Genomic DNA, 17,952 nt, shown 5'->3' on the forward strand with positions numbered 1-17,952 from the left:
TACCAAATATGAAAATCCACAGTTTATTTTTGAATTATTTATTTTGCATCTGTAATGAGAGAGCATTAATTGCTCTGCGGCTTGAGGCGCTCTCAGTGGTCGCATTGAATATTCAATTAGCCCAACAACTTTTGACTAACGGTAATATGCGCAAACCCAAGGTAAATGCCTTGAAGTACTCGCATTTCGGTAGTGCCAAATAAATGGCAAAAGCAAATTTTTGAAATATGCAGAGCGAATTGTCCGTGGCTTGGGGCTGCTCGTGTCACAGCTGTCCATCTGTGGCAGGAAATTCCATTAACTAGCTGGGCAGAGCGCAGCTCGTATCGAAGTCTGCTACTCTTTGCTCAGAGCAAATATCAACTAGGCAGACTGCCAGCACACACACACACACATACATAAACTCTTCGCCCAGATGTCCATTCGACAGTTGGCAATGCTTGTGTTTGTTTATTTCCTTTTGGCACTCGGAGCTTTGAGCCGAGCCAACAGCGGCAAAAACGTTCATTAAAATGCAATTTAGCTTTGCCATTTAGCAGGTGATTTCAATTATTTTGAAGCGGGCGCTAAAAAGTATGCTACATTTAATGGCATGGCAGGGCACGTGCCCTCGCCCGCCCAAAAAAAATGAATGATGGCTGTGTGGCAAGCCGTAAAGATGTTATATGAGTTCGAATAACGTTTTCCGAGCAGCTTTTACCCTCGCATCTTAATGACTTTGAAATTGCCATTCCATCACATGTGCCTGGCCGAAGGAAGCAACAAGATGCCGCCTGCAACTGGCTAGAACAAAGCAGGAAGTGGCACGTCTCCTGTTGCGACACCACGTTTCGTGCCCTTTACGTGATGGCCCTTTCAAGGCAAGGCAAATGGCAAATTAATTTCCAAAAACGAGTTTTTGGCAATTTGAAATTGTAATTGTTACCTGGGCAGCCTTTGGTCAAGGTGAAGCCACAATCAGATTTCCTGATTGACTATACAAAATGAATATGCAATCAAACACAGTGTAAACCTCTTTCAATTGCTTTGGCGCTCATAATGAGTTGTAATTTATCACAGAATGACCTCTCGCTCTCTCTGTCTCTCTCTCTCTTCTAGTCTGTGTAAATTATTTTAGTAAACGACCTTTTCACTCCATTCAGCAGACTTGTGCAGAGTTCAATAAAATTATAACGATGTGCTGTGCATCTGCAGTCTAGACAGCAAATTGAAGGCGCAGACGGCCTTTGAGGCCTAGGTAAATATTGGTTCGCTCCGGGGCTGGCGAACGCAAAAATTAAATTTGTTTTCGTCTATGCCAAATCGTAATGCAAATGCAAATGTGCCGACATAAATTCCGCAAATAAATTTCAAACAAATTCCAATAAAGAGACAAACAAATTGTGAACTGGGCAGCATTAAACTCGAATTGATTTCATTACGTCGGCCCATGGAATTCCCAGAGCTCTAAGAGAAAATGGAACGTATTTTCAAATTGATTGCGCTAATTTGTGGCTTGAAATAAAATCAGAAATAGAAAAAAAAATATATATATATATATAAAGAAACGTAAATAAAATACATATAAATTAAATAGGTAAGCGAACAAAAGCCTACAAAATTACATTTTAAAACAATTTACCAAAAAAATAAAGCGAGAGCCCAAAATGAACTGCAAATTGCTGGCAATGAAATTGGGTCTGGGCTCAGCTAACGGAAAGAAAGAAAAAGAAATGTGAAATATTTGTGCGACAGCTTTGTAGAGTAAGCAAAATGAATTTAATCCCAAATTTAGGCTGCACTTATCTAAACAGCTGAGCTGGATTTAGGCCCAACATAAATATAGCTAAGCAAAGCGAAACAAAGCGAGAAGCCAAAGTGCTTAGGAAGGACAAGTAGAAGAAGAAGAAGAGGACTTTTCTTAATTTAATGCTTAGCATGGAAATATTTAAGGGACAATTAAATGGGCAGAGAATCATTGAGTGAATAATGAACAGGAAACGAGCACAGAACTCACAAGACATAAATGTTTTTCTGTGTAGGAGGAGAAACATTCTTGAGAAGTAGAAGTTTACAAGTTTTATTCCAAGTACCTGTCTCATATGTCTACACAAAATAAAGCTTATATGGCAAAGCAGCTTCGTATGTTATAAATTGTTAAATAAAATATATATAAAATGACATGATTTTGCTTTAGAACTTTTATTGGGAGTATAATATCTCTGCTGTATATATGTATGTACATCAATATTTAGCACTTCGACTTAAGCAGTATTTAATAGTTTTTAGTTACTCAATTTAGATTGGCTGGTCTTTCAATGCACTGTTAGTAATTCATCATCAAAATGTCTTCCACGTCAACAAACGCTTTTCAGCATTTCACCAAAACATAAATATGTGTATTGTAGATTTATGGATGCCAAAGGCACTTTGTGTAATCAAGTCTTAAAGTGTGTTAAATGTTTTAATGACTAAATAAATTTCTAAATCGTTTTAATTAAAGATTTAAACTCAACTAAGAAGATATACGTATTCAAATTTATTCATTCCACGCTGGCAAACTAATCTAGCAGAAATTTCGCAGCTGTCAACTGAATATTTTCGAATGGAACGCTTTGGGGAAACAGGCAATCAGACCATGGGAAACGTAGGCCAACAAAAGAGACATATGAGCAGAAACCCCATTAAGGCCGCGAATTGCTCTGCTCTGTCTGGAAAGACAAAAGGAAGCCTGCCTACAAAGTTGATGTCAGCTCACAGAACAATGTCAAAAACTTAAGCCAACGAATGCCGAAGTTCCACAATTGGAAAACTGTCACCGGGCCATGTGTGAAGGCCGCAATACCTGTGGAAATCCCAATTGCAGCGGCTGACAGTGAAGTGAAGCAGGGCAGGTAATTGACATTTGATTAGCGCGCTGTCAGCTAATAACTTATCTTGCCCCTACAGTTAATTAGTATTTATTTCGTAGAACACCAAATATTTTAGCTTCACTTCAAAGCTAACTTGTTGTCGAAAACATTCCACTTCGTATCGATTGCTTAAAGCGCTGCCGCTTGCCGGTTTGTTTGTCTTCACTCTGCTACACAGTGGGCTGGGCACTCATAGCTGCAAACACGCCAGCAGCAAAGGATTTCTCTCTGTGGCTTACATTGGGTCACCAGCAAGCAGCCAGCCAGAAAAAGGGAGAAATAACACGTAAAAAGAAAACAAAACAAGTAAGAGAGCTCTAGTCGAGACTGCTCGACTACGAGATCCGCTGAACTCTTCGAGCAACTGTTATTTCAATAATTACATACACACAGACATACGTACGCCACATAAACACGCATTGGCTGCAGTGTGGGCTTACTATGGGAAGTTAATTGTTTAATACCTTTTCTTCTGGATGGACTATCTTCATGAAACTTTCAAATTATAAATATAACATAAAAACAAGTCACTTGTATTTGAAATACGCCTTTTATAAAGGTGTGGGTGAGGGGTGAATTAGGGATGTGGGGTAAATTTTGACAAAAAGCGAAATTGTATAAAATGCATATAAGTATACATTTAAAGACATTGAGACTCTAGCTTTAAAGATGTAGGAGATATAAATTTATTACTGGTTTTCGATAATGTTTTAATCGATAACAATATAACGGGGCAAGCTATCGATATTTAAAGCAAAGCTCAATATGCGCGTGCTATACACGGGTGTGTTCTAGGAAAAAAAATTTAAAGTCTCTAACTCTTATATTGTATATTCTGAGATCGACGCTTTCAAACATACGGACAGAGCTAAATCGACTCAGCTCGTCGCCCTGATCAAGAATATATATACTTCATGGGGTCTGCCACGCCTCCTTCTGCCTGTTACATACATTTCAACAAAACCATTATACCCTGATTTCCCATTTGCAATGGGTATAAAAAAAAAAAAAAACGAAATGGAAAGCAATATTTCAAAAACGGAAATGTTTTGCCTGAATCGAATTGAAAGGACCCGACCAGACGGCCATTACTCTTGCCCAAATTGTACTCGCTGCGTATCTTTCAATGGTAACTTGATATTTAATTAAAAGTTGCAATTAGTAATAAGATATAGCTCAGACTCGCTGCATTTATGCTAGATTCTACACAAAAAACTATAAATATTGTTAAATAGCAATACAAATAATATAAATATGTGGAATATTGAAATTTCATGCATTAAAATAAGTTTACAAAATATATTTGATATGTAAAAACATTAAATGATTTAAATGATTTTCAGTTTATCTTATACGCGTAATATTTTACTCAAATTTGCAATTAGTAATTTGATTTTATTTCGATTCTTTTCGCAATTGCATAAATATTAAAAAGGAATGTTATAAATAGTAATAAATCAAGATATATATATAGATATGTCAAATGACTCTGAATACATTTAAAATCGCAATATATTACCTAAAGCAACAAGAAGTAACAGAAATTGCAGCTTTTATTCTATAAAATCCTTCAGATCTAAGCGAGTGCGCAGTAAATTTGTCTGACATTCAGTAAATATTCAAACTCAAACTCTTTAAGCCAGAAACAGTGCATAGTAAATGTTTACACACATATGTATGTATATATGTATCTTCGACCATTGGGAGCTATGTTTGCTCGAAAATAATTGTCAGTTAGATTGCTCGTTAATATTTACGAAGTCAACTTCGAATTGCCGGAAATGTGAGCTATGATTAAATAATCAACATGAACTACAACTTGTTCAATCAGAGACCAATCAGAGCCGCAACAGTCCGAAATTGTGGAGTGAACTAGCCGAAGTTAATACAAATATCTTCAAGGTGGAATGTATGTTCCATTTTAGCAGGATAAGCTTTTGCTTACAGATTTCCCAACCAACTCTGGCTAAACAGTCAAAACTTTGTCGCTTTAGTTGAAAATTTTAATATGGTATCAATGTCATTTATAATAACAAAAAAATTTCTTTAGCGTTTGTTTAAATGTCGCACTTTGTGCAATTGTCAATGAAGTGAAATCAATTAACTACTCGTAAATTTGGCAGCAGGTGCATGACGAAAAAGGCGCCATCGCGCGGCACAGGTAACTTGTTCAAGAAGGCGCCGTTGTCCATTGAGTCGCAGTAGAGATCTGAAATGCTCTTCGTATTGGTGCTAAGCACTGGCTGTAAAATAGCAAATGTAAATAGGGTATTTATTTGTCTGCTAGCTCCACTCTTTGTAACTTACAATTGCTGAACTGATATTCGAGAGCGCATTCTGAGGTGGCGGCCCATTGAACGGCTTCACCTTGAACATATCCAAATGGGTTAGTCGCAGCATATAGGTCAGAATATAGTTTCGAGCGATCGCTTCGTTCATGTTTGGGGGTCGCGCCTTCAGCTTGCTCATCCACTCGGCAGCTAGACTTTTTTCGGGCACCTCCAGGCTGGTTATTGAGTTCTCCAGGTGCAAAATATCGCGCTCGAATTGCCTGTTCAGATTCTTCAACTTGCGCTGATTTTCGCCACCTTCCTGGCGATATTGACTCACATTGCGTTGCATGTAATGACCAAGATTTCGGTCTGGCTTCTTCAGGCACGATCTGCCAGTGACCATCATGTCGTCTTCCTTGGGCACATTTCCTTTACTCGATTCGTTGTTCTGCATGACGAATTATACCATATCAAAATTTTCGTGTAAACAAGTTGAGAGAGAATTGAAAGCGTTTGTGGCTCAGGCTACTTGGTTCAGATTAGCTCACTGAAAAAGTGAAAGAAAAATTCAATAACCGAAATCCGATGAGCAATTTAGGAGTAACTCATCGACTTATAAAATTAAATATACATAAGTGAGTTCACTTAAAATAAATTTTTTATACATAAAGTCAGTATTTACATATTAAGTAAGTACAACGTTTCAATAAAATATATATAACTTTAGCACTTTATATTCATTTTAATATTTGATTAATTACTTTTTTTTATATCATGCAAACAGTTTTTTTTTTTTTTTTTGTTTCTTTTAATTAACAATATTTTCTAATAATTTTGAAAAACAAAATATATAAATATATAAATAAGTTTAGTAATTTACATCTCTTTTTCTCGTTACTTAACAAAAAAAAAATAGCCTTTAAGATATTTTGTAATATTTTCACAAAAATCTGAGTAAAATATAAATAACTTAGACGCTTTATTTTTGTAATTTTATATATTTATTAATATTTTAAAAAATATTTTTATTTTTATTTAGTTTATTTTATTTATTTTTTTTTTTTTTTTTCAAAACAATGCCGACTATTTTTTATTTTTCTTGTTGAAATGTCTTCACTTGTCGTAAACAAACTTTTATTTATATTTTTAAAAAATACCTTCACTCCACGCATGTAGCAATGCCATTTGTTGGCTTCATTAATGTTGTTTCAATCAAAAACTTGTATTCGCCAACGATTTCAACATTTTCTGCACTCTTCAACTTAGACATATGCAATTCAAGTTTCATAGTTGCCATAGGGAGTAAAGTTTGGGGCAGTCAATGGCACACAGAGGCTGCCTGGCATTGATTAAATAAAGGTGAAAGGTTCGACAGCTGGGGAAAGAATTAAAACTTTGTCGGAACTTTGGACTCTCGGCCACAGAGAGGTAATCAAGCAGCAGCAGCAGCAACGCCTGAGCTTGACATTTAAAGTGTATTTAAATTTGGCATACAAATCACCATTCAAGGCATGTGTTGGCCCAATTTGATTTGTTTACAACTGAAATAGAATTTTCATAAATTCGCAATAGACTCTGAGTGTGCTTGACGGCTTGGTCAAGGTAAAAACAACCTGAGAGCCCTTTAAATATTTAATATCCAGCTCGACAACAACACACAACAAACAATGAAATCACTGCGTGGGTGAGTGTGTGTGTGTGTGTGAGTATGTGTGGATGGGTGTGTCAACACAATCAGCATAATAACTGAGGGTCGCATGCCCCAAAGCTGCAATAAAAGTGGATTAAATGCAAACATGTGTGAGATTGTTTGGTTCATTCGGGTTACGGGTTGCGTACCCCAAGATTATAAGAGTCTTCGCAGCCGATATGGCCATTCCCACAACGAATTGATCCCTTGAATGCCAATGCCAAAGGCCACGCCAATGGCCATGCCAAAGCAAAGGCAAAAGCAAATGCCAAAGCCAAAGCCAAAGTCAATTCCTAATGACTTTGGTTACATGCCAAATTAGGCCACACACACACACACAAACGATATCCCAACGCAACTCAAACTCAAACCATTTGGGTTCGAACTTGAAGTGGGCAATTTTCTATTGTGCTCTGCTGCTTTGACACAAATAAATTTGCATAGATTGTGCGCAGGCACAAATAAATTTGCATCATGTGCAGATTAAATGCGATACAACTAAATTATTTAAAATTAATTTAAAACAAGACAAGACTCTAATAGATCTCACATGCTTGAATGCCTTTGAGGCAACATGTTTAGTAATCAGAGATAAACATTGCTGAAATTTCGAGTAAGACATTCCAAGAGAGTATACAACCAAAGTTGCTCAGACTAATTAAAGGTTTGTGTTAGATTTAACATAGTATTTGAAATAATGAATACATGCTAAGGTTTAATATGAGACACATGTTTTTGGTTTGTTGCTGCAACAACAACAAAGTCAATATAACCATGTACTGAAACAGCAAACATCCAATAAAACATTTGAAATCATTTGAAGCTCATCTTATGTCAGATATCTTGATTTTCTGATTGGTATTTATGAGCCTGAGTCATTTTTTCTTGCCTATTTAATAACTCCATCTCTTTCTATCTCGCTCTCCCTATCTGTTTTTCTCTCTGTCTTTCTATGTCTATATTTTTCTCAACCTACTTCACTCACTTTCGCTCAGTATCTCTCGCTATACAATATTTCAGGTTTACCTGCTGGTCTAATGCACATTGAACGAGTCGAAACTTTTACACATTGAGCATTGTATAAAAAGTTGTTTAGTTTTACAATACAGCAAAAGGAAATAGTAATTTTACACATTTAGATACATATACATATATAAATATGTAAAAACACAAACATTTAAAGCATAAAGCTTAGCTCTGGTAAATACAATTTTCAAAATAAAATATGCCTTTAATCTGCGTAAATTAAAATGTATTTATTGCCCAACACATACCATATCTCACACAACTTTTTTTGAACAACAACTTTCAAATAATTAAATACACCTGGAAACTAATGTAAAGCAATTTAAATGAAAAAGGAATTTGCATAGTTGAGGCAAAAACTTTGGTGCGAACAAAGCAGGCAAATATGTATCAAATAAAAACTAATCCTAGCGCAGCTTCAGGTATGATATATTTTAGTAATTAAATATATTTTATTGAGGTCTTTACTTACTAAACTATATCATACCGGAAGCTGTAATGATGTAATGATTCAAGTTATCGTTTGATTATATAAGAATATTGCATTGCCACTGCGTTGCATGCCTCAGCCTAAGCTTCAAATAAGCTTTGTGGCTGCCAATTCATGGAATGGCCCCCGATTGCAGCCGCAAACCAGTTACTCAGTTATCTGGCAGCCACTCAAGCAATTATCTTTGTTTGGTCTGGCTAATTTTGATCTAAAAGCAAATGCAATATTATGTCCAACACGATGCGTTGACTCTGCCGATTTAGTGGCTGTCGGCGCATATGAGCTCATCCGGTTTTCATTATTGCCCAAGCTAATGGCGGACGGCCACAGCACTCAGGCAAACGCCCAACGCCCTTCCCTCGTTATCGTCATCGTTGTCGTATTTTGTCATTTGCAACCAGAGCAGTCCAGGCCAGGCCATGAAAATCAATGAAGCACAAGAATCACTGAGGCCATATGAAATGAATCGAAATTGCATCTAGAGTTTTATGCTCTCTGCTTCAAGAGTCCACATCAAGCGTCAAATTAATTTCAATAGCATGGCTAGAGCAACACTGCTCTAGTAGCTCGTTCGATTCCCATTCACATTCACATTCGCATTCGCATTCGCATTCGCTTTGCGAAAAACTCATAACTGTCATGGTTATTGCCACTGTCTGGCTTATATGTTGCAATACTTTCACTTCAATGAGGCGTACGTTGCACGCCCGATAATATCCACATGCAGCATGCACAAAACACAAATAAAAAGCAAGAAGTAACTGAAAAATTTACCTCTTCTCTTTTCATTCTTCTCCTCCTTTTTTTTTTGTGTATTTGACCATTTATCAGGCAGTGTCAAGTCGCTGAATGGGCGTTTTGTCGCTGAGCGCGGAAAAAACATTTCTTTTTTTGCTCAACACTATTTTCTTGGGCCTTTATGAACGTCATTCATTGGTCAAACGGTAAAGATGGAATGCATGTAGGCAGCTGTGTTCATAGATGGAAGAGCCTAAATGTGAAATAGTCAGCTTATGGAAAGCAGAGAATATAACTGATATATTGTGGGCTAGTATAGAAAAGTATTCATATGTATACTCTATATTTTGTACTTTTGGAGAAGAGGGAATATATCTGCAATACAGGGCTGTTACAAAGCTGTCCATATTCGGCGGATCCATATAAAAAATAGAATTTGATCAGATTTAGATATATATTCATCAATTTTTGAATATGATATCTCTACGTCTCTATCTGCCCCTCTCTGTCAAAAGGTATAAACAACCCGTCATTAAATCTATAAAGTATCCGAATTTTATCAAGAAAATTCGAGAATTACTCCAGTTTGTCGATTTCAATGAAAACGGATTATAAATCAATTACGTTGAGAGTCTAACAAGTGGAAATACCAACGTAACTAACGACCACATCCAGGGTATCGTCGCCATGAGCACAGCTACAATTTAAGCTTTGCTTATCGAAGCAAAGGCAAATGGTTTGCCTGGCAACTGGTCATTGCTTAGGGTAGGCACTCAGTTCATCTTAATGAGAAATGCAAAGTTTTGGGATTCGCTTTGAAGTGGTGAATCCCTAAAAATCACAGTTTAATTGCCAATGAATATTTTGGGGGCTTCCTATTAGAGCGCCTCGTCTAATTAGGCTACCACGATTGCCTCGTCAACTAATTACATGTGAGCAACAATGGGAAGTTATACGAAACAAAGCAAATGGGAGAAGTTCTTTGTAGTATGATCCCTATGATGGTCACATAATAACTAGCGTGTGTGCAACTAGTGCAAAGGTAATTATACTAAATAGGACAAATACCTGATCGATTTGCATTTGTAAATGGAATCCGTATGCATGTAAATCACACAGCCAGATGATAATTAACTGTCTAATTGCATGTCGAGCATGCCAGCTGGAGACAGCATTCGGGTCTAATGAGCAGCATTATTATTAACAGTTCAATAATTAGCATAATAATCTGTTGCATCCATCGAATGGAATGTGGCATTAGCTATCCAATGCGGCGACAATATCTGAGATTAATGCGAATACCATGCTGATTATTGACCTCAAACAGAACCTTATATGGTAATTAGTACCGAGCAGAGTATTAAATTCGCTTTTATTTTACTTGATTGACTCGCGCTCCATAAGGACAATAATGGGTTTGATTATCGAACCGACGGACTGACATTTGCTGTAGTGTCAATAAAATTTACTGCGTTTGCATTAATGCAAATTTATTTAATTTATTACTGCGCAAAATACAATTTTCTGCACTTAATTTACGCATTACACGAGCTGTTATTTCATAGAAAATTAATTACATTATGTAAACTATTTGCACTTAATGAAAATTGTTGAAATTTTCAACGGGATTTTTGTTGCTATGCCCGTATATACATATATTTAATATATACTTAAAGTACTTTCTTCACTTATCTAATTACGCTTACTCTCCAACCGATATACGTTCTTATAAATCGAATTAAACTTCCATTGCAATTAAAGTTCAGCTGTAACAATAACCGAACGGCAGTTCAAATTAGCCTCAAAAGGGAACGAGAGAGAATGGGAGAGAGAGATAGTCAAATTATAGAGCGCGCATTCATTCGCCATGTCGCCTCGTCGCATTTCAATTGAATTAATTAAATTTTTTAAATGTCCTTTTTTGGTCGGCTTACTCCTTGCTCCTTGCTGCTTGCTGCTTGCTCTCTGAATGTCTCTTACATGCAAATTTATTGGGAGCTCGCCGCTCGCACACGTCGCGCTTAAAAAGAATTTTCCTCTTTGCAATTTGCGATTGGCATTAATTTGCTCGTCGACAAAAAATCGGCTAACGAAGAGGAAATCTATATAAAAATAATTCTCAAATTAAAACCGAGATCGAATGAATTTAATTGTAGTTTTCATGCTCCACAAAGCCAATGTGAAAAAAATAAATAAATGCAATGAAATGCAAATTAGAGTCAAAAAGCAGATTTTCACAAAAAACAGGTTGAATAAAAGTATGTATATAATATTTTTTTAATTTTTTTATATAATATTTTTAAATCATTATTTTCGAAGAACAAAATTCAGGCCAATTTTTTCTCGTATACTCATATACTTTGCTCTGTCATCAGGTAAAACAAACTTGGCTAATTAGGTAAGTCTTCAAGTTTTTAGGCCAAGACAAACATTACAAGATTTTACTACTAGAGCGAAATGCATTCGTGCTTGACGAACATTTTCTTAGTCAATAAATGTTGCTTGACTGCTTTTAGAAACTTTACCCTGAGTCTAACTTTTTTGAAGACTTATTAAAAATGCTTTTGATACCTTTTAATTTGATATATCATTCTTAAAGGCAACTAGAAATAAAATGCGACTTGCATAAAGCTGGCCAAAGAAATTTGTAGTTGCAGCTGCCAGTCGAAGTTTCCATTTTGGTAAAACTAATCCTTGGGCTAATTATAAAAACTTTCCTTTTGCCATTTAATTTTGCAGCAAAAGCTCATTAAAACGAGCCAAAATGGTTGAACTTTAGCGCAAACTTTTACACCTACTGATGTGCACTTGGTCTAGAGCCTGACAAATGCCACGTGACTTGAGCCGCACGAGGAGGCGACAGCAGCTGGCAAAGGTTTTAGGCAGTCCGACAACTAAAGTTTTCCAGTTTGATGTCTTTCGCAGGCCACAGCTGGCGGCAATTGTGCATTTATTTATTTCTTTTTTTTTTTCACATAAAATTATGCGACGACAACAGCAGCAGCAGCGGCAGTTGAAGGCGGCTTTTGAATTCTTAACAACTATGTTATAAAAGTGAATTCATCAAAATTCAATTACTTGATGCGTTCGCCCATAAAAATGTGCAGCATTCTTTTTGGCACTGAAACTTGAGCATTTCCTTTCCTTCGACTCTTCTTTCTCTTTTTTAAGGCTGCAGCAGGTGACAGCGCGAGCAGCAGTCAAGAGATGCCATCTTTACGACTTTTGCTGCTTGTCAGGGCCTCTTGACTTGGCCATTTAGAGCGCTGATGTTTGACACTATGTTACTTCACTCAACTCCATGTAGTGGCGCACAAGTTGGCCAACTCTTAATTCATAGCACGTCCTAGCCGGCACGTGACCGTGCGGCTGTTGGTCAGCCATTTTATTGTGGCCTTGTCGCACTCGAGTGCCAACAAAACACGAAATTTATACACCAATGACATTTCCGAATATTTCGGGAGTGAACTTTAAAAAAGTCGCGGAAATAGAAACTTCAATTGGTTGGCAAACAATTCCAAATGCAACAAATATGTACATATGTATGTATGTATGTATGTTTGATATGTTGCAAACATTTATTTGGTTTCAACTCATAGAGCTTTTTTTATGAAATATATGCTGGAAATATTTTATAATTTATGATTGAAATTGAAGTGAGTGAAAGAATATTAATATGAGTAATTGAAGCTTTTATCATAAGTACGTTGAGTGTTCAAGCATATAATTTATGTAAATTATTTATTATTATTAATTATTAATATTAGATCAAACAACGAAATTTCCTAAAACCTTAAACCTTAAATTTATATATATAATATTCATATATGTTGAAAATGGATATAATTCAAGCTGTAAATGTAAATTACTTTTCATAAATTTTAGATTAAACAATTTTAGATTGACAACACTGGAAAATACAGAGTATTTACGACTTATTGAGCCCCCAAATACTAAATGAATATTCAGAGTAATTTCGACCTGTTGAATATAATCATTGCAAGTCCTCCAGCTTTCAATGTCTACATCTACCATACCATATACCTTCACTTCCTTCCGTGGCTGAATATGTCATGGTGAGCCTAGTACCCCAATAAATTCATGTAACTTAAAGTACATATCTGCATATATGCAGAGTCCACTTGCTGTTGGAGATTAGCAATAGAACCTTTGCACAAATCAAAGCCGAAAATATTTCTACTTGCCACACACGTCTGTTGCTCTGCAATGAAATGCAATTTTGTGAAATTTTTGTGGTAAAAGGAAATAGAGTCAGAGCGAAGGTTCCTCCTAAATGCACACAAATACTCATATATTTTTCTTAGCATCTAAAGAATGTGGGTAATTTTGAGCATTGCAGTCTGAATCTTGTCAGATTTGCAAAAACTGATGAATTTCTTGTGCATATTATGGCTGATCTGTGATGCTTTGCTCATGGGCTAGCAGCAGCCCGGGTAAGAGTTTTTCATCAACATTTGCTGGCACATTAGAAATTATGTGAACCACTTTGGTATGCACAGCTTGACTGGCGCTTGCCGCCTTGCTGTAGATCTTCTTTGGCTGTCGATAGTTGGCATGTGCTCCGGAAATTGCTAGCAACTGCAACAGCTATTGCAAGATTCATTAATTTATTGGAAAACTCGTCATAGCATAGCACGGCGCTGGCTGGCAGCTATGGCTGCTGTTGGTGGTGTTGGTGTTGGAATTGGTGTTGGTGTTGGTGCTCGAGCCGAAATACCGCACAAAATTCAAACTGGAGAACACAATCAGCAAATGTTTCCCTCTAGCCATTAGCATTAATATTTCAATGAATGGGATTGCGCTAGGTCCGGGTGCGGCTGAACCGAGCTGAATTCTGCAACTTTTGAGCTGCGCCATGGGCTGCCGAGCGGCGTAACAAGAGAAAATTCAGTACTTGTCAGCTGGTGCCAGATTTACGTGTTGTTATTGTGGCAACACTGCTGCGGGAGTGCAACAAAGAGCACTGAAAAAAAAAAAAAAAACGAGAGAAAGCAACAACAACAACTAACTCGAAGCGCTCATTTTTCGCTCTCATAAACAAGTTTTTCACACCGAACCCCAGACCCCAAGCAATGCCAAACTGGGGGCTGCTTTATAAATCTACATGGAAAATCAGGCAAGCAAGCCGGAGGCAAGGCAATGGCAAAGGCTGGGTACGACGGGTGAGAATTGTCGACTTCGGACCCAAATGCAACTTATTGTTGCTGTAATTGTTGTTCTACTAGTTGTGCATGTTGAAAGTTTTACTGAATTTATTATGATTTGCTGTACTCGCTGCTGTGTATAAATTATTGTTATTAATTTATAAAACTGTTGCCCGAACTGGCACAATTGAAATACGACTGACTGACTGAGTGTGTGTGTGTGTGTGTGTGTGTGTGTGTGTGTGTGTGTGTGTGTGTGTGTGTGTGTGTGTGTGTGTGTGTTTGGTTGTGTGTGTTATGTTAGCCCACTCATCTACCACTCATCTCCCACAGCAGCAGCTGCTTCACAATATTCATGTACTCCATCCACACTCCAACTTATGCGGCTATTATATATGCATTTTCTGCTGCGACCTGCCTTGATTAGCATTCGCACAGCTGCTTGGCCCATTGCGTCCATCTGACTGGGCAGTCAGTGAGTGTGTCCCTGTTGGCCATAAAACTTGATTTGCACACCATTTTCGCTTGCCAAATGAAGAAGAGCAGCAGCGCCGCCTCCCACAGCTAATAGTGAAGAGTAGAGCGAGCTTCTGAGCAGTACGTGGCGTATACTTAATATTTAGTTCAAAGTACTCCGCTCAAATTTCGTATACTGTAGTTGTAGTCCTACATGGAGTTTAATTTAGGGAAAAAATATTCATGTTTTGTTGTTGTTTAGTTTCAGTTCTCTTCTCAACTTTATTTTCCATTTCACACTTCGCTGCAGTTGGCATGTGTTTAGCATAATGCAGCTGATTTGTAACGGAAATCACAACATTTAGAATGCGCTGATAGCATAACAGCTGAACAGAATACAACTTTTGTAATATAGAACTGGCAACGTAGAAATGAGTGTGCTCTAGTCAGGGCTGCCCAGCTAGCAGATACCCTAGGCACTACGATTCACTGATATTCAGGTATCTTTAATACCTGAACTTTTGCACCATTCATTCCAAATTCACTTCCTTGATTAAATTCTAGAGCGGGGTAACAACAACGTATTATTTGCAGTATTTGAAGCCTATTATTATTGGTGCGAAAGCAGGCAAATAATCAACATTCACTACCGAAGCCCCAAGTTAATCAAGTGATTTTCTTTTTTTATTTTCGGTATTCAAGCTAGTAAAAATAAAAATTAAAATTAAAAAATAAATAAAGAAATAAAAATAAAAATAAAATAAATAAAAAATAAAAATTAAATAAATAAAAAAATTATCGAATTTTTAATAATAAAGAAGGGATAACAAACAAGTAAGAAAGCTCCAGTCGAGACTGCTCGACTAGGAGATACCCTGAACCCTCCAAGCTGATATTCTAATCATTCTGCACTTCTTTTATGCACACATACATACACATGCATCCACACGCACGCATAAGCCTGCGCTCTGCTAACTGCGCAGTAAGCAGCGACTGCGCTTGGGCTGCGCTGCAGTGTGGGCAATATTATGAGAATTTATTTGTTGAATAATTTCTTTCGTAGACATACGATCTTAATGAAACTTTCAGAGCGTAATCATATGGTGAATATGTGTTTACATTCCAAAGCCCAAGTCTCTAGTACTTGAAATGCGTTTTTTACAAATTGGGGGAGAAGGGGGCGTGGTATCCAAAATCTGTAAATTACAAAATCTTTGTATCGATTAACTTTATATACAACGCAAATTTGAAGACTCCATCTCTAAAAATGTTCAAATTAGGCTAAAAAAACAAAATCAATTTTTCGATTATTCTCGATAAAAAAGTTATCGGACAATTTATCGAAAAAATAAAGCAAACTCGTACTGCGAGTACTCACGAGTATGCATGCCAAATTTCAGCTCTCTAGCTCTTATAACTTCTGAGATCGACGCACTCATACGGACGGACGGACGGACGGACGGACGGACGGACAGACGGACAGAGCTATATCGACTCAGCTCGTCGCGCTGATCAAGAATATATAAACTTTGTGGGGTCTGCCACGCCTCCTTCTGCCCGTTACATACTTTTTCACAAAACCATTATACCCTGATTTCCCATTTTCAATAGGTTCAGGGTATAAAAAGTAAGAGGTACTGGGTTTGATATACATGGGTATTCATTTAAGACTTAAAATATCTGCCGTGTGTTGGTTATGAGAAATAGGCGGATAGACAAACATTAACAGACCAACTGAGCTCAAAGCTCTCATCAGGAATATATGTATATACTTAATAGAGTCTGTCACGCAATCTTTTACCTGTTACACATTCACAAGTCCATTATACCCTGAAATTAGCTGTTCAGGTTATATCAGCTGTATTTAACAAATTATTAAATATTTAATTTATATTTATTTAATTTCTATATTAATCACAACAAATAAAACTTTTTTTTAATATTTTATTTACTATAAAATAATTATGATAATATATTACTATTTTATACACACTTTTTCGACGATCGTTGGCAGAGCGCAGAGCAGCAATCCAACATTCTGAAGCATTGGCTGCCCTTCTTAAGACACTTTTTCGCAAACGACTCGAGCTTCATCTAGGGAGTGTATACATGGCATAAGTGGGGTTTATTCTTTAAAGTAAATTTCCGTATACCTTTTTCAGTACCATCTCCATACGCACTGATGACGTTTCAATGAACTCGGAAAGTCCCGCATGCTCCACAACATCTTCAACTCTATGTTCAATGAACGGGACTTCCTCAACTTCGGGCAGCTTGATCACATGAACCGGCTCGAGACCCACTTTCAATGTGCTCGTATACTGAGCGGGCACATGATATTGCTTGTACTTCTTGCCATCCACTGGCAAAGTTAGCAAACCCAATGACAGGAATACAGCGCTGACAGTGATATACATTTTGTCCTAATGATTTTTAGAATAATAACGTCAATTCAGTGAATTCAGCGGCTTTTATACTGTCTGAGCTGGAGCCACGATAAGTAAACATATGTAGCTCTAGCTGCAAACGAAATAGCTTCACAGCTGATTAGGCAGCTCAAGAAACAATTGTGGAATGCTGGGGCGGGGCAAGGACTGGTCTGTCAGTAAAATTTGTTTTCAGTACAATCATTTCAAACTGCAAGCTCCAGCAATGAGAATAACAATAATAATATTCATATCCCCAATGCATTGTTAATTGTTTAGCACAATGGAAAATTGTGAAAATTTGAGGGACAAAGCGAAAACGCCATTTTCATTTCGTATCGCTTACAACGCACGTGGCAAAGCCAAGACCCACCTGAAAAGGTACTTCACATAAAAGCGAAAATTCAGTTGGCTCTCGGTTTGCCGACAAACGCCTGATATTTGTCAACTCATCATGAGCTCTGCTCGTGCGCCAGATGACACTCGCTGCGGTAATTGAAAAAATGTTTTAAAAGCCAGCCATGCGCCCTGAAAGCTCTGACTTTGTGCAAAGAGTATATGGAATTAATAAACGTGAATATTCACACATCCTGTCATCCGTGCTAATTAAACCGCACTGAAGCGCTCTTTGAGTACATATTGCGCTAGCGAAAATATGCTTAAATGTCAACGTACACCTCTTAATTAATTAGAGGTGATGGAAACGTTTGTAAGGACATGCCACAGTATCTTGAAATAATTAAAAAAAAAAAAAAAGAAAAAAAAGAAGCTCTCAAGCTTAAAGGACATAATGTACT

The 17,952-nt window shown here is 37.0% G+C and overlaps 2 protein-coding genes across 2 annotated transcripts; both read right to left on the bottom strand.

Annotated features, from left to right (window-relative positions):
• Positions 1–4,880: 4,880 nt before the first annotated feature.
• On the bottom strand, positions 4,881–5,715 carry LOC108609879 (uncharacterized). Its single transcript, XM_018001651.2, has 2 exons — positions 5,199–5,715; positions 4,881–5,134 (listed from the first exon to the last, which is right to left on the bottom strand). Exons 1-2 carry the CDS (start codon positions 5,616–5,618, stop codon positions 4,988–4,990), a joined length of 567 nt encoding a protein of 188 aa, XP_017857140.1. The 5' UTR covers positions 5,619–5,715; the 3' UTR covers positions 4,881–4,987.
• Positions 5,716–16,611: 10,896 nt separating this feature from the next.
• LOC108612096 (uncharacterized) lies at positions 16,612–17,179 on the bottom strand. The gene is made up of 2 exons (XM_018004996.2): positions 16,883–17,179; positions 16,612–16,823 (listed from the first exon to the last, which is right to left on the bottom strand). Exons 1-2 carry the CDS (start codon positions 17,144–17,146, stop codon positions 16,713–16,715), a joined length of 375 nt encoding a protein of 124 aa, XP_017860485.1. The 5' UTR covers positions 17,147–17,179; the 3' UTR covers positions 16,612–16,712.
• Positions 17,180–17,952: the final 773 nt, after the last annotated feature.

Source organism: Drosophila arizonae, chromosome 3, assembly GCF_054131065.1.
Source record: "Drosophila arizonae isolate 15081-1271.41 chromosome 3, UAZ_ARI_1.0, whole genome shotgun sequence".
Lineage (NCBI taxonomy): Eukaryota > Metazoa > Arthropoda > Insecta > Diptera > Drosophilidae > Drosophila > Drosophila arizonae.